Below are 23,408 nucleotides of genomic sequence, written 5' to 3' on the forward strand. Positions count from 1 at the left end.
GATTTTATCTCCTTGGTAATGCATGGATAGTATTCGCAATGAGTAAGGAGAGCAGCTTATGAAGTGGGACTTAAAGATGAGTTTTCTTTTGATTAAACAAGCTGCTAGGTTGTTGTGTCAAACTGTCCAAACCAATTAATGTAATCATGCAATAATACTTGTTGAATTGGAGTAGGATTCTATTGCATGACAGTGGTACATGCTAAAACTAATTGCATGATTAACATTGATAAGTCATACATGCTAGCTGATGACGTGAGACCTTGATTACTTATGACGTGTATTAATTACTTAACATGCATTAGGAGTCCTAATAAGCTTGAAGCAAGCAATTTGAGTTCAAGAGAAAGATCAACTCGGCTTGATTATCAATGACCTCCATATAAAGAAGCATCGACAGAAGACAGAGAAAACACACACACATCTCCAGTCAAAACTCCATCATGGGTTTCCTTTTATTTTTCTTAGCTCCAGATTAGTTTCATTGTCTTTTCAATTCTTTAGTTGTTGGCTCTACTAGTTCAAGTCATTTCCCTTCGTTTTCTTATAACCTAGTATCGTTCAATTGTTTCGTTTGTTACCTTTTTATAATAGTTGATAATTTTATTCTTCAAGCCATTTATTATTTTCTTTTTTCGCTCTTTACTTTATCGCTATTTACTTTCCTGCGATTTACTTTGTTGCTATTTACCTTTCTGCACTTAATCTAGAGTTTATTTTCTTGCTCTTTTACTATTGTGTTTATTAATTTCTTGCACTAGGAGTAGTTTTAACGCAATTGTTCGGTTACCAATCACTATTTGCGACTCGTCCATTGAACAACCCAAAAGTCCTTGATCCAAAGGCATCGAACCCTAAGCCGAGATTGTTCCTTCCTCGGCTTTCAGTCGCTCGACGAAGTCAGAACACGCGCACTACATCTTCTACATCTACAATTGCACACTTGGCCTTCTGGCCGTGTGCTGGCATGCCCCGCAATCTACTCACCAGGAAGGACATTTGTTCCTTGATCCCTCGGCTGTATAGACCGAGGTGATTTGCAGAGGCAACACATGTTTAAAGTTTATGTTGTGTTATTTACATATAGTTACTTGAATATGTACCTTTTGCCATCGTATTTTTATGTTTTACCGTGGTGGGGTTGATTGAAGACGACTTTTTACCAAGCTTAATTGAGCGTTGTAGTATAAGGGTATGCAAACCTCTTATGTTCTTGATGCTTGAACAGATGCATTATGACAATGCGTATGGATCTTTACTTTGATTTCGGGAATCATACAGAAAAGGTATGCTGCTTGCATGCATGTCATATATAATCCTTTTTATTCTTTTTCGTCTATTTTCTGCTCTGATTTTTCTGTGGCATTGATTGCACATGGTATATTGTGTCCTTATGATTGTCATTGATAACTTGATATGTTGGATAAAAGGTGATCTGAAGATTGCCTAAAATTGAATGATTATTGGTTCTGGGGCTAATGCTTTTTTATAACATCACAGTATCTGCTGTCACGTAATTATAGGTTCTTACATATTTTATGCTATACTATAGACGGTTTGCTTCTGCATCGAATGTCCATAACCTAAAATCTTTCCAGGTGGATAGCCTATTTGCTCTTCTGCCTTTGTTATGTCTTCTTAGTTAATTTTGGGCATATGTTCCATCATTCTAGGTTCATTTAAGGTGGAAAAAAATAATGGTGGGGAACATTTATCAAGATCTTTCACGGGTAGTATTGGAAACTCCCAAGCTGAGACTGGTTCCTCATATTGGCTATGTTAGTCTTTTCCCCTTCATGGGAAGGATTATTCCAGCTGTAAGTTTTATGTCATCTGAACGCAAAGATTTGTTCTTGTTATGTTGCCAATTTGACTCTTCTCTCTCCTGTTTGATTATAAATCTCCATGTTTAAACTGCATAGGATTCGTGGATTCTGGAGAAACAGCTAGATCTTATATCAAACCGGACCATCTTGTGGACAAATTTTGGACTGCGTTCTCTTGCAAGAACAAGGTGAGCTATACATCCAACTCAATTGTGTTGGTTTTCTTGATGGAGATAATTTTCTGTGACTTCTTCTGAGGACCATGTTAATTCTAACTTCTAAGCACTAAATATTTCATCTTTTATGCAATAGCTCCATCTATATGAAACATAACACAGAGTCTGAAGCTCCTGAGTGGAGGGGTCCAATAATGATGAACATGAATTACATGATTCTTTCATCACTCTATCGTTACTCCACAGGTATTTCGCCTGACCCCTCTAGCAATGTGAAAAACTAATAATATCAAGAAATTGTCATTATCCGAAGGAAAACAAAAAGAATTGCCCAAACAGGCTTCATATCTTCGTTTAATTACTGTTTCTATTTCAACCGTTTCAGAGGACGGGCCATATAGAGAAAAGGCAAGAACCATCTATGATGACTTGAGAGGCAATTTGATTAGGTATTTGAAACAACTCTTTTAATGCCTGTTTGTTTGCTTGCGCTTATCTATTATATTCAGTCTAAATGGTTTACCACTTGTGCTGCAGAAATGTGGTTCGGAATTACCAAAAAACTGGGTTCTTCTGGCAACGGTTTGATCAGAGAAATGGCAAGGGTAAAGGAGCACGCGTATTTACTGGTTGGACTTCTCTTATCTTGTTAATCATGGCAGAAGCTTACCCATAGCTAGAGCCAGAGCACAAAATATATGGCAAACTGTAATTAAGGAGAAACATAAGGGCAAAAGCGTCACTCCATTTCAAGCCCTTATGCACAGTGGGTTCAACTTTAGATGTACTAGAAAGAGCACCCGCGCTTTGCTGCGGGTACGAGATGAATTTGTGGAAGTCCAAGTGAAACGGAATGTATGAGAAAAAGCATTGGTTACATGTTGAAGCATTGCCCTTCTGTTATGCTGGACAGATGTATTTGCAGCTTTATTTGTTTTGTTCCTATGCATAGAGATGTATGAGAATGCCGATTTTCCGCAGAATGAGTAAAAGAAAGTGTTAGCTGATGTTTGTTTGCAATATAACCATTAGAAAAATATTTGTCGCGTATACCATACTTACATTGATAGATTTCGCTTTTTTTTTTTTTTTTCCAAGAAAAAGCTTTTGAGTGTTTCAAATATGTAGCAGAATAGTAGAGATAGTTTTGAACTTGAATTCTTATTGTATAAGAATTTAAAACTAATGGTAATATCAACACATTTACAGTCGAGCTAATTAGCTAATTCAAAGCTAGTTTGTATCAGCTATACACACATACATTATACTATATCTAATTCATCAAGAATGTTTGCATCTGCTCTTATATCTTAGATACAAAATATGTAATATAGAAAGTAACCAAATGAAAATGAATTTGTCTTAACTATTGACCAAATCACCAGAACACAATTTCAGTACATAGATTGAACAATGATGTGCACTTTTATATTCTCAGTTATTTTTCCAGAGTTTGCCGTTTTCTCAATTTCAGTACAATTTCAGTACATAGATTGAACAATGATGTGCACTTTTATTTTCTCACTTTTATTCTTAGTCTTTAGTTATTTTTCCAGAGTTTGCCGTTTTATATTGAGCAAAATGTGAAGCTAAGAATCAAATACAAATGCGGAGAACTGATATGGAGTTTGAGATCAACATATAAGAAAAAACTTATATGGATTGGAACATTGTCATCAAAAAGCAAAAACCTGTTCAAAATTCAATGTGTCTATATTTTGCAGAAATCTATAATTCATTCAACTATATCAAACTAAATCATATTGATGATAGATGAATTGTGAATGCAAGTTATAAATATAAAAAAGAAGTAAAAAACTTGGAATCAATTAAGATCATTTATCTGAAAAGTAGATGATCAAGAACTAAATTTATGTCTTGTATCATGTAAAAAGCTAGGCAATGAATTAAAAGAATGAATACTGCAGCCTAGTCAGAAAAGCCATGCAATATAAATGAAGCAAAATAAAAAAAAACAAAGGAATATAGTAAATTACCATATTCAGTGAATATGTGCTGAAACTTGACTGCAATATTACACAAATTGGAAAAACAAACAAACAAAACAAAAAAGGTTAGTAATAGTAAAACAGAGAAAGCTTACAACGTCTAATTGATTTATGATAAGGATAGAGATAATAGTTTTCATGTGAAAGTTTGTTTAGCTTTGACATAGAAAATACCAAGTTGCTGGTTGCGTACGTGTCTGTTGTTGCCAAGTGATTTTAATTTTTGAGAGAGAGAGATCAACCTGCAGCAAGAATTCTGTAGTCAGTGAATAATCAGAAACTCTAGTATTTAATTAGTTACCAATTCTTGCTTTTGAAATTTTTGCATATATTATATTAATTAAAACAAACAGTTGAAGTATCCAGATCTGGAACCGATAATATCAGTTTAGAACTGATGCAGTATTAGTTCATTGAATACTTTTTGATTATTTAGATTCATATAGTTAAAAGAAAAACATGATTGATAAAAATCTAAAACCAAAGTATGAAATGCCTTACATGTTTAAACTATCTGATGTTGCTAATTCTTCTTAACTACTCAATCATCAAAGCATATATTAAGTATTGGAAAAACTACAGTGACACATGTTTTTCATCAGCAAGAACGATTCACTGGCAGAACAAATAGAATCATCACGCAAAATTTTAATCCTTAAATTAGATACAAATTCTTGTTTTCAATTGAGAACATGTGTTTCTTGCTTTCCAAAAACTATTTAAGGTTTAGTTTAATTGAAAGAAGAGATTTATAGTGTATCAGATGGATAACTTGAAGAAGAAAAAGCTAAAGATAATGAGATTCAATCTATAGATTGAATTCAACCATAGATTGAATTCACCCGAACAATCGTCCATACTCAGATTTATACTCTTAAAACAAACAATGAGATTCAACCATTCCAATCATCCTTCGTATGCAACAAAGTTAACTTTCAAAGATGAATATTCAAATACCGAGCTGAAGATATAAGAAAAATAACAATTTCTGGACAACAATCCAACAACAGACACCAGCTGATTCGTTCTATATCTAATTCAATTTTGTTTGATTTTGCTTCAATTTCACGGCAAACAAACAAAAACTAAGCAACTGCAGAAAGTGATAAACCGGAAATTGTACCCATTGGTATTTAAATTTCACTAATCAGTCGCAACAGGACGCGCGCGGCTTGTGCTTCCAAAAGGAGGTCCATGGCAGCTTCTGCTTTTAAGGAGTTCACAAAACACCAAATAGGGCTTTGCTTATAAGCGCAGGACCTTGGGGTATAGAGCATCATCCCTAAAATAATAGAGCAACTACATGCTAGTTGAGATGCAGTGCATATAGATATATCAAACAAAATAATTAAGGGTCTCTTCGATGTTAATGGGGTTTGGCAAGAGTCCAAGGTCGGTATCGAAAGTGTTGTTTTGGAGTATTTTTAGACTATTTTTAGTTCCCAAACACCTGATGTGGAGGCTCAAAATTTGGTTCTTCAGACCATTGAACCCCGAATTTCTACCCAAATGAACGGGACGTTACTAGCTCCATATAATTTGGAGGAAGTCCATCTAGCTCTTTTTCAGATGCACCCGTCAAAGGCGTCGGTCCGGATGGTCTTTCACCTTTCTTTTTTCAGAAATATTGGGACCTAGTTGGGCATGAGGTTAGTAATGTGGTAATTTCGATGTTAACTCATTCGGAGATGCCTCCATATTTGAATTATACTTTTGTTGCTCTCATCCCTAAGGTTAGGGAGGTGGTGAATATGTCACAGCTGCGACCCATTGCGTTATGTAATGTCATTTATAAAATTGCTTCAAAAGTTCTTGCTAATAGACTCAAGAGCTTCCTGCCAGCTATTATATCTCCTCAACAAAGTGCGTTTGTCCCTAATCGCCTGATTTCTAATAATACGTTGGTAGCTTCGGAGTTAGCTCATTATATGCATAAGTTGAGACGGGGACAAGAGGGCTTTTTAGCCCTTAAACTGGACATTAGCAAAGCCTATGATCGGCTTGAGTGGGATTTTTTTACAGAGAATCATGTTGAAGATGGGCTTTGTTGAGCAGTGGGTGCAACTGATAATGTCTTGCTTATCTACAGTGCGTTATTCTTTTCTTATTAATGGCACTCCTCGAGGTTTTGTCACTCCACAACGTGGATTGAGGCAAGGTGACCCATTGTCACCCTATCTTTTCCTGTTATGTGCCGAAGGTTTATTTGTGCTGATTACGCACTCGGTCTCGTCTGGCCATTGGCAAGGGTTGCGTATTTGTGAAGGGGCGCCAACTATTAGTCATCTTCTTTTTGCTGATGATAGCATGCTTTACTCTAATGCTACGTCTCAGGATTGTACTTTGATTCAGAATTTATTAAATGTCTATGAACGCGCTTCTGGGCAACAAGTGAACTTGCAGAAGAGTAACGTAGTTTTCAGTGGGAGTGTTCTTCCACACAGGAGGGTCTCTATGGCACAGATTCTGGGAGTGCAAGTGGTGGATAAGCATGAAAAATACCTGGGTATTCCAACTCTTGTTGGCAGATCCAAGTTTGATACATTCGCTTATATAAAAGATAATTTGTCCAAAAAATTGACTGGCTGGAGGTCTAAATTGCTTAGTGCAGCAGGAAGGGAGATTTTGATTAAGGTGGTGGCGCAGGCATTGCCGTTGTACACAATGAATTGTTACCTGCTCCCCCAAAACCTTATTCAGGAACTTCATCAGTTATGTGCCCAAGTCTGGTGGTGGAGTACGGACGAGAAGAAGGGGATGCATTGGTGGGCATGGGATGATTTGTGTAAACCTAAAAGTGTGGGAGGCATGGGTTTTCGCCATCTATTTGCTTTCAACCTAGCTATGCTTGCCAAGCAAGGATGGAGATTAGTCCAAAGTCCTGATTCTTTGATTGGTCAGTTGTTTAAAGCCCTTTATTTTCCACATAGCAATTTTTGGGAAGCTACATTGGGTACACAACCTTCATATGCTTGGCGAAGTATTTTGCATGGGAGAGACAAACTTCAAGCGGGCATCCAGCGTCATATTGGGAATGGTCTGTCTACTAACATATGGACAGAACCATGGTTGTGAGGGGAGGAACTGGGTGTTCATTTTTCTGACCGTGTTACATATGTAGCTGACCTTTTCTTGTCCCCAGGTGTGTGGAATTCTACTTTGCTTTCAGAACTGTTTCCTGCTCATATTGTTCAAAAGATCCTTGATATTCCGCTTATCCCCTGAAATCATGCAGATAGATGGATTTGGGGTGGAGACAAAAAAGGCCGGTTCACAGTCAAATTTGCCTACCATGTGGCTCGGAACAGAGTTCTTGCTAATCATTCTTCTGCACTAAATCCAAGTGTTGCTCTATGGCACCAATTGTGGAAAGCATCTGTACCCAATAGTGTGAAAATTTGTGCATGGAAGGCAACGGCTAATATTCTTCCTACTCGGAGCCGGCTAAGTGAACGTGGTATTGATCTTGATACCCAATGCCCACTCTATGACGAAGAAGTTGAGACGCCTATCCATGCGGTTCGTGATTGTACTTATACCGCTAGTTTGATTCAAGGTGCCAATTTACCCCTGGTTTCGGCCCTTATAAACGTTGCTGACTGGTTGATTGCTGTCCATACTTTGAATTCTCAAAGCTTGGCCCCTTCCTTAATGATCTTGTGGGCTACCTGGAGAAATAGGAATGCCAAAGTTTGGGACTGAGATTTCAAGCAAGCCTCTGAGGTTGTACCCATAACGTTGGGATGGTGGGAGGATTACAAAGTAGCTCATGTTGTTACTCAATCCGTTTCGGGGACCCGGGCGACGTCAAAATGGACTAAGCCTCCAGTTGGTTATGTGAAGCTGAATGTTGATGCAACTTTTGATCCGTCCTCTAGGCGTACAAGGTTGGGAGGAGTGTTTCATGATCATACTGGGCTATTTTTGCATGGGTTTCGACATTCGGTCATGTTAGCAAACTCGGCCAAATATGCTGAGTTGTTGGCTCTGCTTCTTGGGGTGCAGCTAGCCATTGAGCATCATCTAACCCTCCTGATAGTGGAACCAATTGCCTGGAGTTGGTGACGGCTCTGTCGTCTTCTTCTTTAGACCATTCGGACTTGGGTTTTTTGTTAGCAGACCTACGGGATTTGCTGCATGAAGCTTTGGATGCTCGAGTTCTTAAGGTAGGAAGACTAGCCAATGGAGTAGCTCATATCTTGGCGTAGGATGCTAAGACTACCGAATCTCAGCTGGAATTTTTTTCAAATATGCCTCCGTCTGTGGAGGCAATTTTAATTTATGATTGTAATGATGTTTCATCAATGAATTAGTCTTTCATTCCCCTAAAAAAAAAGAAATCTCCTTAAACTTAAATATGAGTAAGTCTAAAACATTGAGCCCAGAGTAAACCAATGTGCATATCATATGTTTTCGCTTACAGAACTGATGCAAACACAATAGACATAGAACCTGCAACAAATATATATCCTTGAACATTTTTTATTACAAAACTAATAGCTGCTTTTCAAAAATCGGCCAATGAACCAATTAAGAAAATGATAATCACACATGACACTCATAATCCTATACTTATTAAGAAAAACAAAGCAGAATTAAAGAGTGTATAGCAAAAGAAAATTTTAAAGAGTTAATCCATTTCAAGTCCAAAATTGATGTTAACTAAAGGAGAGTTTTATGGTGCTAGGATTTTTTTCGCTCTGCTAGGGTTTCTTCGCATCGTCCTCTCTCTTATTATGGTTGATCACATTACCGCTCGTCTGGCAACAGCTTTGGCGATCTCCCAAGATGGTAGGACATCCTTTGGTCCGGCTTGTGCTGCTGTTGTGTCTTCTCATCACTTCGCGGTGGGGAGACTTCTCTCCGTCACGGCCAAACGTCAGGCTAATCCCAAGGCTTTTTTGGGGACCATGACCTCCCTATGGAGGCTTGGAAATCGTCTCTCTGCAAGGGCAGTTAAGGATCGATTTGTTTTTTAGTTTTCAAACCCAGAGGATCGTCTGAGGACGGTCGAGGGAGGGTCGTGGTTTTTTGGTAAGTGAGCGCTGGCTATGGCTGAGTTCGATGGCTTGAAAGATCCGGAGCAAGTGCCGATCTCTTCTTTTCCAATATTGGTGGAGATTATGGGTCTACCACCGGCCCTAGTTACTGAGGACGCTGTGGCGCTCATTGGAGCCACCTTAGGGAAGATCGTGCATCTGGATAAGACTGGCATTTGAAAGGGCACAGCGGCACGGGTTCGTATCCGTCACACTCTGTCGTCTCCGGTGAAGCAGTTCTTCCCTCCATCCACCTTTAATTTCACCTTTGGGGCATCTGCGACGGTCAGGTTTCGATATGAGAGACTTGTCGAGTTCTGTCGGGTCTGTGGTATGGTCGAACACCAGCGGTAGGGTTGTGCTGGTCCTCCGGAAGCGCTGCAGGTCTCTGTCGGCGCCAACCCTAACCCTAGCTTGGTTGGGTCTGCTGCTCCGAGTCTTGCGGAGGTTTTGGCTCAATCCACAGCACCAAAACTCTTTACTTCCGTGGCTAAGTCGTCCTCAATTCAGGTTTTCTCGGCGTCGGCCATAGCGGCCCAACTGGCCAAAATTCCATCTCCGATTCAGGAGGTTAGTGAGCCCATGCAAGCTACTGAAGTTGTCCCATCTCTCAGTGGGAAGAAGCAGATGGCTCCTGTGGCCCTCATGCAATATACTAAACGTAAGAAGACAGGTGCGAAGGTACCTCAGGTGGAGGCTGTTGATCTGGGGTTTGAACCTGAATTGGCCCTGAAGAGCAAGAATGGGGTTATCTTAGTTTCCCCGACAAAGAAGGTTAAGTTGGGACGTCCTCCTGGGCGCAAGAATAATCCAAAACCCGTGGGTTTGAAACCTAAGAAGCTGATTTATGAGGATCCAAAACCTTGGAGGAAGAGGAATTTTAAGGCAGTGGAGAAAACTTCCTCTGGTGAAGGCCGCTCGGATCTGACTGCAGTAACATCAACCCTAACTGGTAGGGAGGTTCACATGTCTTCTGGCAAAGGTTCTGTGTTTGAGGTATGCACTCCCATGGGTGCCCTAGAGTAGGGGTCATCGAAGGGAACATGAATAAATTGGGATGGTCTTTTGTCTTTAGTCGGGGACCATTCTAGTAGTGTCGAACTTTGTTTCTACAGCACTTGAGCTTCATCTCATGGATTCATTATGTTTGATTAGTCTAGGTTTGTCTTAGATTTTTCATTCATGACTCTTTCCGTCGTTGCCCAGAGTCCGGGTGAGTCATCTCTTGTAATGTTTCCTACTTTACTTCAATGGACTAACACCCCCAGCGTTAAAAAAAAAAAGTCCAAAATTGATGTCCTATTTTAAATGTATTCCACATGTATTTTTTTTGCTAATTGTGGTCCAATGACTCGCCTGCCACATAGGATTACTTTCTTTTTTTCGTATACTCAGCATAGCGTATTGATGATATATTTTGTTATCCTATTCTACCCTTAATATTAAATTCCTTGAATGATGATTTTTTCTTATCACAATTTATTATAATGGTGCATTTAAGATTTTATCAACTCATTATTATTGAAAGTCCCTAAACAACTCCTTATACATAATATATAATTACTTTGAGTTTCATTATATTGGTTGAAAATTGATACTAGGCTAAATATATAACTAGCATATATATAACTATCATATACCATTGCATCTTGATATGAAGAAGTGGGATGTTGTGATTTACTAATTTTAATTTATCAGATTGCGTCACCATATGAAAATCATGGAGATTATGATATTTTTAATTCTTGTAGTAAATAGGGAGTGAAATGATAGACTATATCGGTTTTTAAATAATACACTTAATTATTGTTCTGTTGCAATAAATTTAATTTGCTTATATGGGATGAATTGCAGCCTCACTGACTTAGTTGTAGTAATTGTTTACATTTGGCCTGATAAAGATAAAGTAGAATAAAGTGGTCTACTTTACTGACATTTTTAGTTAGTTAGCAATTACACTATGAGAACTAGCATTATATATGGTAGAGGCCTATGTATTGATTATACTTGTTATTATCTTTACAGATACCGGATATCATAACTCTTTTGTTATTAAGTTGTGGTGGAGGCTTGGAAGGTTGAGAATTGAGATATACACACTTTGATTTTCTTTTCTGTTGACATCGATATACACCCAAATGTGTGTAAATTATGCTGTAATAGAGAGATATATTGATTAACTATGTAAATCAATTTTCTCAATGTATGGATGCCTTATTCGTTATTATTTGATATTGAATTTTTCATTTATTTTTCTGGTGTATTAATAGCATGTAGGCAAAAAATAAAAAATAAAAAATAAAAAATAAAAAATAAAAAATAAAAACAAATAGGGGCCAGTTCTTTGGCACTATTCGTGAATAACTAAAAATTACTATTTCACACCATAAGAATGGTGTGAATGTTGATTGGACAGCTAACAAGGGATAATAGTAATAGAGACACTATAGCCCAATTGATGCTCTACGTTCTATAGGAAACTAGAGTAAATGACACTGACACTGACACTGAATAGGTGGCTGCAAAGTGGCTATTGTGATAAAGGGTGTCTATTCTTGTCAATTCACAGTTTCACACTAATAGTAGATAGTGTCCTGTAGCAGGAATTCTAGTAGTGGATGATACTTAGTATATGTAATATGTTACGGGTAGAAGATGTAGTTGGAGAAATATAGTGGCGAAGATGAGAATTTATGATAGTGGACATGGATGTTTGATGGTAGTGATAGAGCAATAATAATGGTGGTAGTAATGAAAGAGAAAGAGTAAAAGATAGAGAGTATGGAAGTATGGGTATTGGAAAACTTGTAGGAAGATGACATCATGAAACAGGATAAAGAGAGAGCTTAAAAGATGAAAGGAAAGAAGAGAATCAGCTAGCTTTCCTCCTTGCATGTTGGAAACAAGAGAGGAAGAGTGAAAAATGATAACAAATGAAGGAAATGATTTGGGAAGAAAAAGAGGAAAATGATGAGAAGAGAGAAGTAACTAGCTTTCTTCATGGTGCATGGGAAACAAGTAAGGGATGAATGTTCATATGATTTTGAGACACCAAAGTCAAGGGAAAAATATGTGGGAAAGAAGGTGAGTGATTGGACACTACTACATAAAATAGATTTCTGAACACCCATTTTTTTTTACAAGGACGTTGTTTTACTTTGAATGTCATGAAAATTATTAAATGTAGGGCCCAAAACATCTAACACTTAAAAACAAAAGTGTGATATGCACAAATTTTAGTGTCAAGGCCAATTTGATATTCAAACTCTCAACCATACCAATGTGATACCTGAAGTCTTATTTTGATATCGACGTGATACCTCCATCCAATTTCCGTGACAGCTCCATGTTAAGTATGTGTCACGCATGTGATATTTTTATCAAAGGCAAAATTGTCTTTCACTATAACTAATTAACAAAAAAAAAAAAAGAGTTTATTGAACCCAGATGAACAAAGTGATCTTCCTGTAAAAAAAAAAAAAAATGTGATCTTCATATGTAGCAAGAGTTGCAGGCCAAAATGGTCTTTTATTGATAAAGCTTATATTTGTAGTTGTTATAGTTCTTCACTACTCTTTTATTGATATTGCAGTTTAAGACAAACTCATGGATGCTCATAATGAATGTGATGTGGCAATGCCTGTAAAGTTGTAGTTAGATTAGACTAGATAAACTGCCCGCGCGATGTTGCGGGTTTGTGTTATTTTTCTTTTCCCTCAAAGTTTGTACGCAAAATACTTACAATAATAAGCTGAAAAACATCAATATAAATGTACATTTTACAAAGGTTGTGTTTTTACCATACTGGTATGTTTACATACTGCAAAAATGAAAGTTTTAGGTAGAAGCTGGTATTTAAATCAATCTTTACATTTTTTTAAAAAAATTGACATTCTAACCTATGTTACAAAAGTAGTTAGTTGCCTTCAAAATATTATGTATCAATACTCATAATCCTACATGAGTTCTTCAGAAGTTTCCTCAATTGGGTCTTCCACTGTAAAACCTTCGTCATTGGTTCCTAGATATGGTGCCATTGAAAATTTGGCTAGTCAGATAAGAAAAAGACTAAATGAAGCTGCAGTTGAAATACAATCTTCAAGGTAATTATATGAAATACAAGGATGAAGGAGATCCTTCTTAATATTGTTAAGAGACTCTTATGTAGAGGTTTGGCATCTCATGCTTGTTAATAGAAGCAGACATACAATTTAGAGTACGAGCAAAATGTCAGCCCCAAAAAAAATAAAAGCAAACATACAATTGCCAATTCTCTGTTACAAATTTATAATCATATCAAATATAAGAATTGCAACTTAAAATGCTAAGTTTATAGGTTAAGGATTTTTAGGTTTCATATCCAAATGTTAAAACTCGATGTTTCTCAAATAGTTTCTAACTAACTTGATTGCTAGAAATGGTTTTCCACAATAAAAATTTTATTAGTAGCTTATTGAACATAGCAGAAAACAGAGTTTGAAATCAATTTATAAATATATAGCAAATAAAACAACTAAGTTGATGATCAAAATAGAGAATGCGGGTACTAATATTAAAATTGCCGAATTCAGTTTATTAATGCTCAAAGTCCGGCGGTAGCCGAACCTTCGTTTAACGTGGGCCCGGTGGGCGGACCGCTACTCCTAGGACTTGGTGATCTTCGCTAGCTGCCAAATGAAAGACAGGGCGTCAGAGGGAGACCGTGTTGGGCGGTCTTCTCTTCTTCGATGCCTAAGTTAGTCAATGCATATAGACAGCATAACAATAAATGAGTAGTAAATGCGTAATTAATGAGGAGAGAGGAGAGAATCTTTTATAGGTGAGGAGAGATCTGCTCTTTTCCTTGTTTTCGATGTGGGACTGATGTGCTTCGATTCCCAGCGTCTGGAGCTTCTGATGCTATCTTGACGCGGCGCGTGGCGGCGCGTCAGCGGTGATCTGGGGGCAATCCGGGGCTCAGGCAGTAGCCTGCCTGGCTGTGTTTCTGTAGGTCACTCCTTTGGCGGGAGTCAGTACCTCTGGCTGTACTATGAACGTGGCTTATTATAGCTAATTATGTTTGCAAATGCACATGTATGTGCAAGTCCCCCAAGTCCCCAGTCAAGGAGGGCAATCTTGGTTGGGGAGTTGCACATCGGTTTGAAGCGTTACTTCCGCTAGACTTGCAACAGCATAATTAGCGTCACTGCGTTGTCAACCATGGATTTACTGAGCAAATGCTTTATACCCTTTCGGGTGGGCCCCTGCTAGGCCCCCCAGGGAGTCCCCCACTCCCTGGCTAAGATAAACCTTCGGATGGTCGGTAAATTGTTTGTTGAGGGGAGCTGCGCGGAGCAGAAGGTGTTGGGTAGCGAGCCCAATCTTTGGTACCCAAGTGACGGGGGTCAACGTGCCTGATCAGGGTCGTCGTAGACTGTTGACAAGTCCCCCTATCCCGGAGGGACATAATCTGACCGCGACGCCGCGTGGCGGCCGTCGTCAGAATGAGGCCTTGCCTCGGGAGCCGCCACTGGCGGAAATACCCCCGCTGGTAGTGAGCAAGAAGCAGCGTCGCGTGGACGTGTCTAGCGGTATCTTAGTGAGCGGTTTTGTGCTCAGTAAAGTACGCAGTTTGCAAGATGGAAAGGGAGTTCCGCTAGCGGTGTGTTGTGTAGCAGAAGCTGCCTTACTTACAGAGTGATAAGGGAGAAGTTCCGATGGCGGTGTGTCGTGTAGCGGAAAACTTCGTCACCTGAAATGTGACAAGGGAGAAGTTCAGCTAGCGGGGCTTCGCTTAGCGGAGACTTCGTCACTTGGAAGGTATCAAGGGAGAAGTTTAGCTAGTGGGGCTTCGCTTAGCGGAGACTTCGTCACTTGGACGGTGTCAAGGGAGAAGTTCCGCTAGCGGGGTTTCGCTTAGCGGAGACTTCGTCACTTGGAAGGTGACAAGGGAGAAGTTCCGCTAGCGGGGTTTCGCTTAGCGGAGACTTCGTCACTTGGAAGGTGACAAGGGAGAAGTTCCGCGGAGACTTCGTCACTTGGAAGGTGACAAGGGAGAAGTTCCGCTAGCAGGGTTTCGCTTAGCGGAGACTTCGTCACTTGGAAGGTGACAAGGGAGAAGTTCCGCTAGCGGGGTTTCGCTTAGCGGAGACTTCCGACGATTGGTGGTCTCTTCCTAAGTGGTTACTTCCATTAGACGCTTCATCTGATGGTGGTCGACACGTGGCCGACTTCTAAAGGGTTAGCGTCTGGAGGCGTGCCTCCTCAGCCTGCCCGTCTTCTCTCCATTAATGCAAGTAATTATGGATTTTATAACCGAGGCGTTAATCGGGAGAGTAAGTGCAGACGTGGGACACGTGTACGGCTGGTGCGTGATGTCGTTTTTCAGCGGACAGCCTAGAATTCTTTGACGTGACATAAAAGGGGGGAAACTTAGCGAGATTTGACACTTCTGCGAAAACTTCAAACCTGAGTCGTCGTCTTCAAGCTCTGTTCATCTGCGATTTGTGAAGAAGACTACTACGATTCTGTGGAGTTATTGAACTTGGGGGGACGAAATCTTCAGCAGTGAAGACAAGTGCTCTCGATCATACCAGAGTTTGCTTTGAGATTGGTATCTCGAATCCCATTCCTGTTTCATTGGATTTGTGTTGTCTATTGCTAGTTTCTGGGTTTTGTTGTTTTTGTTTTGGGGTATGATCTGTTCTCCCCCAGTGTGTTCTGAGGGTGTAAAGTGAACTTTGGGGGTGGGTTATGGTGTTTGGCAGAGAGTTGGTGTTTAGTGATTTGCTAGATGGTCGAATCTGGGGTGAGTGTGCGTTTTGTTCTTGTCTTGGCATTTTCTGGGTAATTGTTCTTGATGTTCTTTGATGCAACTGATATAAGGATAGGTTAGATCTTGTGTGAACTGACTGATTTGGGTTTTAGAGTTTGGGATGGCTAACGTCGTAGAGATTTCGAGCAGTGAGGACTCCGGGTCTGACGTGTCGTTCAGCGTGGTAGATAGAATTTTTATTGACTCGTTGCGTCCGTCTGTCCGTGAAGGAACCTCACTGCCAGAACCGCTAGAGATCGAACCGCTACAAACCATACCTTGGGAAGTAGCTATGGGTTGTGCTCCGCGTCCAGAGAGTTCTAGGGCGGGGGAGGCTGCCGCTGCCCGAAATAGGCGTGAGGAGTGGTTGGCAAGTAATAGTGCTGCTAGCGGCTCCGCTGATGGGGGAGAGGTGGAGGGGGAAGATACCGAGTCAGCGTGGGTCCTCCATGACGGCACCCCTGTTGACGAGGCGGGAGGGCCGATGACTGTTGCTGCCGTCAATCGGTTGAAGCGGATGTTTCGGTTGCCAGGCGTAGTGAAGTTGCGCCCGTCGACGACGGACGAGAAGGCTTCGATCCTGCCAGCAGGGTATGCTGCCGTGCACGAGGCGATCTTCCGCCAATGAGTGACGTTCCCGCTACTGCCAAATCTCCAAATCTTGGTGTGCGAGTTTGGCCTCGCCTTTGGGCAGATTTGTCCAAAAATGTGGCGGATGATGATGGCGCTGAACTCGTTATGGCGCTTGTCCGGTTGTGAGGGGCCAACTGTGGCGGAGGTGCTACACTTCTACGAGCTGGTGTACGTGAACCGCCAAGGTTGTTGAGGGCAGGTGAACTTGAGTTGCCGCCAGGGGGCGCCCAAGCTGATTGAGAACCTGAAGGATTCCATGTCTTACTGGCGGGGTACCTTCTGTATTGCCACGGCGGGGTGGGAATACCAAGCGGGGTCCAATGAAGGGGAGCAGACGTTTAGGATTAAGTCAGAGTTTCAGCCTATCCGAGGTTATATGTTGGTCTCCGCTGGCCAAAGTTGGGGATTTTTCTTGTGGTAGTCCTTGTACTTTGTATTAACGGTTACTTCTTCTTTTTTTGTAGCGGGCCATGCGCTATAACCTGACTCGTGAAGAAGAGTGTCGCGTGGCACGTATCAGAGGCTGCTGGCGGAATCGCAACCTGCTGGACCTTCGTCTCCTTACTGGTTGGGAGTTGCTGGTCGATCAACACTTGACTTGTGCCGTTGGTAAGCAATCTCCGCTATCTTGTGCCTTAGTTCAGTTTATCTCAGGCTAAGTCGTTTTTTTTTTTTTTTGAATCTCCTCCGGATAACTAAGCGAGCCGCGACGCTTTTGCTAAGGCTATGGATCGTGCTGAGATCGACAATTTTTTGGAGAGCTTGTACGCCTCCGGGCTGGCGGCTCAGCAGACGGTCATTAATCCTAAAACACTGGCGCCAAGCCAGTCCGAGACTCTCGTGGTGCTACCTATGCCGCACCACTCTCATCTTGGTGGTGACGGTTCTCCCGTCGTTCAGGCGGGGACTGGCGTGGGTAGTGGGGTTGTCGGCGGGAGTAAGGGCCCTTCTGCAACCATGCCACAGAAACAGAGAGTGCCTGCCACTAGGCGTGGGGCACATAAGGAGAAAGTTGTGCTGTCGACAGAGATAGTCACCATTACGGGGTTGGAGCCGCAGCTAAAGGGATCGAGGCCTGCTCCCGCTGGAAGTACATGGGTGCTTCAGTGAAGGCGCCGCCAAAATGACTCCGGCGGGGAAGAGGAAGGGGATGATGAGGAGACCATTGGGGCCCGCCAGCAGAAGAGGGCAAGACAGGCTCCGCTCAAGGTGCCTGTGGTAGCTGAGAGAGAGGTGCCCGCGAGCTGGACTCGTTCGCCGCGTACGCAGAGTTCCTAACTGACGATGAGCGGGAATTTCTCTACCACCTTGGTCCGTCTAAAAGATGCACAACTTAAACCTTGCACTCAAATATCATCGTTGGTAATATAGTGATCAAGCAAGGGTCATTACCCGCTGAAGATTGTTCCTAAACTGCTAACCAAATGTCACAAACTACTCTAAACTATGCTACTGAACAGTTAACGAAAATAAATTAATTAACTGACCTAGACTCGATGGAATTTTCTGAAAATTTTACAGGACACTAAAGACACATTATTTAACACATATAAAAAATTTCAGAACAATCGGAATTTATTTGATAATTTAAATAATTCACGTAAAACTGAACACAGTAAGATAACAAAGCAGAAACAGATTTTATAGCTTTAAACTATTGATAGAAACAAAGCTAAGGACTCATTCTCCACCACCAAACACACTCAATCATATTAAAGCTCAGTTATGGAATCCTAATTCTCAATTGAATTTACCCGAAGTTAACTCACAAGCTCGAATTAACCCATTACCCTTTCGTAGTTCCTCGTTAAGTGAATACAAGCTCACCACTTAATCTATTTCCGATTATGCAACCTAGACACAAGCTCGCTAAGTTTAACATATCAAAATCATTAAGCAAGAAAAGGATTTGGATAAATCTAGGGTCACAAGTACATTGGTAGTGTTGCTAAACCTAGGGTTTGAGTCACATGTAATTCAAGAAAACATTTTGCTACTCAATTGGAATCAACACACGACATATACGAATCTAGTGTTACTCCTAGCATTAGAACCCTAACCTATTCATTTAGTTGCGCACCTAAACAAACAAGCAAAGATTCATCTTGTAGACACGGTGAAACAAACACTCAATAGATTATATAGAAAACCAAAAACTGAATTGTCATCAATATGAATTGAACATGTTTGGGGCTTTGAAATCGCCCCTAGCTACAAAAGTATTTAGATAGACATAGTCATGAACAAAACAAAAACTAGAAGAAAAGAAGAGGAAGAGATGGCGGCTAGTTGATGGCAGAAGAGGTCGTTCTCTCCTTTCTCTTGTGCGGCCCTTTCTGTCCAAACTGATCGATCACGTCCCTCTTTTATTGCTTAGGTTAGGAGATTTTCACTTCTTTTCCTTTTAGGAATCAAGTAGCTTCTCCTTTAAGATTCCTAATAATTTTCACCCATAAAAATATGTCATATATCTCTAATAAATAGAAATATTCAGTTAATACTCGTCGGTGGGCTTCTAGAAGGAATTCGGGCCTCAAATCATGGATTTCCGTCAAAGTGTCAGATTCTCGGATTGCTCGACCTTGCTGTACTAAATCGGCCATAAATTTTTGTAGAAAAATGATATGAATGAACCGTTAAAATTTCTGGAAACTAGACATCCGAAGCTTTCCAAGTATATAAAGTTCACTGTCTGTTTCATTCTGAGCTGCTCTCAGGTTCATGTCGAAGTTGACTGATCTGCACAGGCAGATTTACTGATTTAGCTACCTTTCTTCTACTTTGCTCCATAAAACCTACAAAACATAAAAATAAAGTAAATGACTTAAATAGATGGAAAACTAGTTAAGAAAACATGAAGAAATCAACACAAAATCATATACATTTATGAGCTTATCACACCTCTGTGAGCAGCTCGGGTTTGGCGGCTTAGAGGGGATTGTGCTCTCAACCGCCGTTGACCAATCGCCCTTCAGCTCGGCCTTTGGCCATCTCTCGGTTGGACTGCATGAGATGTTTCTGGCGGCGTCGAAACAGCCTCGGGTCGAGCGGCAGCTCAGGGAGGAGATGAAGGGTCTCCAGAGGGAGCTGGGGGAGGCCAAGGACAGGCTGGCGGACGTGGAGCGACGCCTGACCAAGGCAGACTGTGATGCAGCGGATGCCCATGGCAAGCTGGCCGTCGCTGTTGAGCGGGATCTGGAGCGGAATGATCATGTCTCCAAGCTGGAGCAAGACATCTCTCTGCTGCAGGATCGAGTGGCTACTAAGGATAAGAAAATTGAGATCCTTCAGCGGGAGTCTACCGCCAGACTAGTCGAGGTGAAAAGGCTGGAGGGTAAGGTCGCTTGCCAGACTAGTCGGCGGAATATAAGAAGGCGCTGACTGAGGCGGCGAAGGCTGGTGCCGTTGCCAACGTGGAGATGCTGAAGCAGAAGGGCGCCATCGACTGGGTGAAGGCGTCCCAGCCCGCCGTGCCGCCAGCTCAAAACGCCCTGCCAGCGAAGGGTGTGGCTCCCGATCAGGCTGAAGGTGCTCGCTCGGGTAGCGGAGAAAGCGGCCCGCGTCCGGCGGATGACTCTCAGCGGACCCCACCTCCTACTCAGTCGGAGGTGTCTCGTGCTGGATTTCTGGCAGCCCATACCCGGGCGGATGGTACCATAGAGACTCCAAGTCCCACTGCTCGAGGGTCTGACCAGACAAGTCGCCTACATCCGCCGCCGCATGCTGAAGGCGAGGATGCTGATGGCAGTCGTGCCAATCCCTGAAGATGATGATGTTGTCGAACCTTCTTTTTTTTTGTAGCCGCTGAGGCGTAAAAATTGTGTATTGAATACTTTTGGGTGGGGAGTCCCAGCCCTAAATATATGAAGTGAAATTTTGAAATTTGTTGTGTGTTTGTCATGATATGCCTGTACCGCTAAAGTTCTGACTTAGAGTTTTCTTTTGCCAATCAAGAAACATTAAAGGAATTAAAATTGGTCTAAGTGCACAATGTAGCGGACGTTGTCCGCTGACTATTGTTGGCGTTGCCAGTTTCCCTTTTTGCTAGACTTGGTAACAATGGTTTGAATAATTCCTCGTTTCATTGATAACTGACTGATCAGCGTTTACAAAAGCGGGGTAGTACCCGTTGGGTAGCTTCCCTTAGCTAAATATTAAACAAAAATTTAGATAAGTCAAGATGCTCTTGGGTAGTGACATGACTATTTGTAGTAATACTAAAGATGCTCGGTATTCCAAGGGTGGGTCGTCGTGACGCCATCCTTGTCCATTAAGTAGAAGGTGTCGGGGCTAACGACTTCTACAATTTTGTATGGACCTTCCCAAGTTGGGCGGAGTTTTGTTGGCGGTAGAATGACTTCCTTCATTACCCAGTCCCCCAATTGGAGGTTCCGGGCCTTGACCCTGGCGTTGTAGAAACGCGATACCCGCTGCTTGTTTTGCAGATTGTGCAAATGGACCTTGTGTCGTTTTTCCTCTAGGAGGTCCTTGTCAAGGTTGACGCCGTCGCTGTTGGTCTCTGGGCAATAGCCTTCGACCCTAGCGGTAGGTTGGGTTACCTCAATAGGCAGGACGGCTTCAGTTCCGAACATCATACAAAATGGGTTTTCACCAGTGGCGGAGGTTGGTCGTCCTAATGGCTCATTGAACTTCCAGAAGCTTCTCCGCCCATAAACCCTTGGCGTTGTCGAGTTTCTTTTTTACCAGCTTCTTGATTATCTTGTTTGCTGCTTTGACCTGGCCATTGGTTTAGGGGTGAGCGACAGATGCAAAACTCATCTTGGTACCCAAGTTAGCGGTGAGCAAGATGAGCTCCTTGTTATTGAACTGTGTGCAGTTGTTTGTGATGATTGTATGTGGGACACCATAGCGGCAATAGATGTTCTTCCAGAGGAAGTGAATTACCATGGCGGTAGTTATTGCCGTCAGTGGCTCTGCCTCTATCCACTTGCTGTTGTAGTCGATAGCAACAATGATGTACTTGAACTGGCCTTTAGCGGTTTGGAATTTTCCCATCAAGTCCAGGCCCCATGTTGAGTGAATCCATGGACCGATGATGATCGACAGTGGTTCCGCCTGGGCATGTGGAAGATCAGCATACTGTTGACATTTGTGGCAAGACCTCGATACCCTCCTGGCGTCATCACAGAGTGTAGGCCAGAAGTAGCCTTGTCGCATTGTGCGATTGGCCAAGGATCTGGCGCCCGAGTGGTTTCCACATTCCCCGCCGTGTATCATTGCCAGCACGACCTTTCCCTCCTCTGGGGTTAGACAACGGAGGTTGGGGTGGGTGAATCCTTGGCGGTAAAGTTTACCATTCTGGATGTTGTAGCAGGTTGCTCTCCGCTTGAGCTGTCGCGCTCTGACTTTGTCCTCTAGCAATGTCCCGTTGTGTTTATATTCAATGATCTCGTCCATCCAACTGGGATTGACCTCAATGTTGAAGATCTCCGCTAGGGTTTTTGTGATACTTGGCTTGTCAAGACATTCCACCCTTGTGTCCGCTGGACTTTGGTGTGGCCGAGCGGTTGCCAGTCTCGCCAGTGAATCAGCCTTGGTGTTCTTTTCCCTAGGGATTTGTGTGATGGTGTGAAATTTGAATTTTTTGAGCAGCGTCTTGACGTATCCCAAGTATGCCGCTAAATGTTGGTCCTTGACCTGGAAACTGTCGTTGACCTGGTTAACGACTAACTGAGAGTCGCTAAAGATGTTGACACTGTCAGCCCCTGAGTCGATGGCGAGGAGTAGGCCGGCAATGAGTGCTTCATACTCCGCCATGTTGTTTGAGGCTTTTAAGTTGAACTTCAACGCGTATTCCACGTTCAGCCCCCCAGGTCCCGTTAAGATGACTCCGGCGCCGCTGGCCTTGGCGCTAGCGGAGCCGTCCACTTGCAGGTTCCAGTCTGACTGCTGGGGAGCTGGCTCTTCAGCGGTCACCATTTCCGTTCCAGGTTCTGTCCCCGTGTTGGGTTCGAGCTAATGCTCGGTGAGTTCGGCTATGAAGTCTGCCACCGCCTGGCCCTTCATAGCGGTTCTTGGTTTGTAATCAATGTCAAACTCGCTGAGCTCAATGGCCCACTTGCTGAGGCGCCCCGAATGCTCAGGGTTCTGCATTACCTGTCTCAGCGGTTGATTGGTTAAAACATGGATTATGTGGGCCTGAAAGTACTGGCGGAGGCGTAGAACACTGGGAGCTCCTCCTGGCTTTCACGCTGGACAATGGCGCAGCTTACCGTTGACTCTGATACCACTAGGTATATGTACAGTGTTTCTCCTTGCACAGGAATGGACAAAAGTGGGACTGCCGCCAGGTACTCTTTCAAACTTTGGAACGCCGCCTGACATTCTGGGTTCTAGTTGATGACTTTCTTGTGGGTCGTTTTTAGGACTTTGAAAAATGGGCACATTTGTCCGTGAGTCTGGAGATGAATCGAGAAAGGGCTGTTGCTCTGGACGTGCACCTTCCACTCAGGGTCCTTCAAGTTGAGGATGACTTGTACCTTATCTAGGTTAGCCTCTATGCCTTGTTCGCTGACAATATAACCTAGAAATTTGCTGGCGGTGACGCCAAAGAAACATTTTTCTGGGTTGAGGCGCATGCCGTAGGCCAAGAGAATGGTGACTATGATTTTGAGGTTTGCCACATGCCTGCTGGCCTTTATGCTCTTGACCAACATGTCGTCCACGTAGACCTCGATTATCTTGCCGAGATGTTCCGCGAACATGGCATTCATCAGTAGTTGATAAGTTGCGCTGGTGTTCTTCAGACCGAAACGCATAACATTATAGTAGTATAGGCCCTTGTCGGTGGTGAAGGTGGTGTACTCCTGGTCGCCGGGATGCATCTTGATCTGATTATAGCCAGAGAAAGCGTCCATCATGCTGAGGAGCTCATGTCCGGCTGTTGCATCAACCAGTTGATCTACGGGGTA

The 23,408-nt window shown here is 42.3% G+C and overlaps 1 protein-coding gene across 2 annotated transcripts; it reads left to right on the plus strand.

Annotated features, from left to right (window-relative positions):
• The first annotated feature begins 693 nt into the window (after window positions 1-693).
• Window positions 694-3,093, plus strand: LOC112179956 (alpha-glucosidase 2). Of its 2 annotated transcripts, none has more exons than XM_040512273.1 (5): window positions 694-1,286; window positions 1,923-2,014; window positions 2,139-2,248; window positions 2,388-2,451; window positions 2,540-3,093. In XM_040512273.1, the coding sequence occupies exons 1-5, from the start codon at window positions 1,236-1,238 to the stop codon at window positions 2,676-2,678; spliced, it is 456 nt and encodes a 151-aa protein (XP_040368207.1). In that variant the 5' UTR covers window positions 694-1,235; the 3' UTR covers window positions 2,679-3,093. The 2 variants fall into 2 exon arrangements, with proteins under 2 accessions (XP_040368207.1, XP_040368208.1); XM_040512274.1 differs by lacking the exon at window positions 694-1,286 and adding an exon at window positions 1,699-1,817.
• The last annotated feature ends 20,315 nt before the right edge of the window (window positions 3,094-23,408 follow it).

The sequence above is a fragment of the Rosa chinensis genome, chromosome 7 (assembly GCF_002994745.2).
Source record: "Rosa chinensis cultivar Old Blush chromosome 7, RchiOBHm-V2, whole genome shotgun sequence".
NCBI lineage: Eukaryota > Viridiplantae > Streptophyta > Magnoliopsida > Rosales > Rosaceae > Rosa > Rosa chinensis.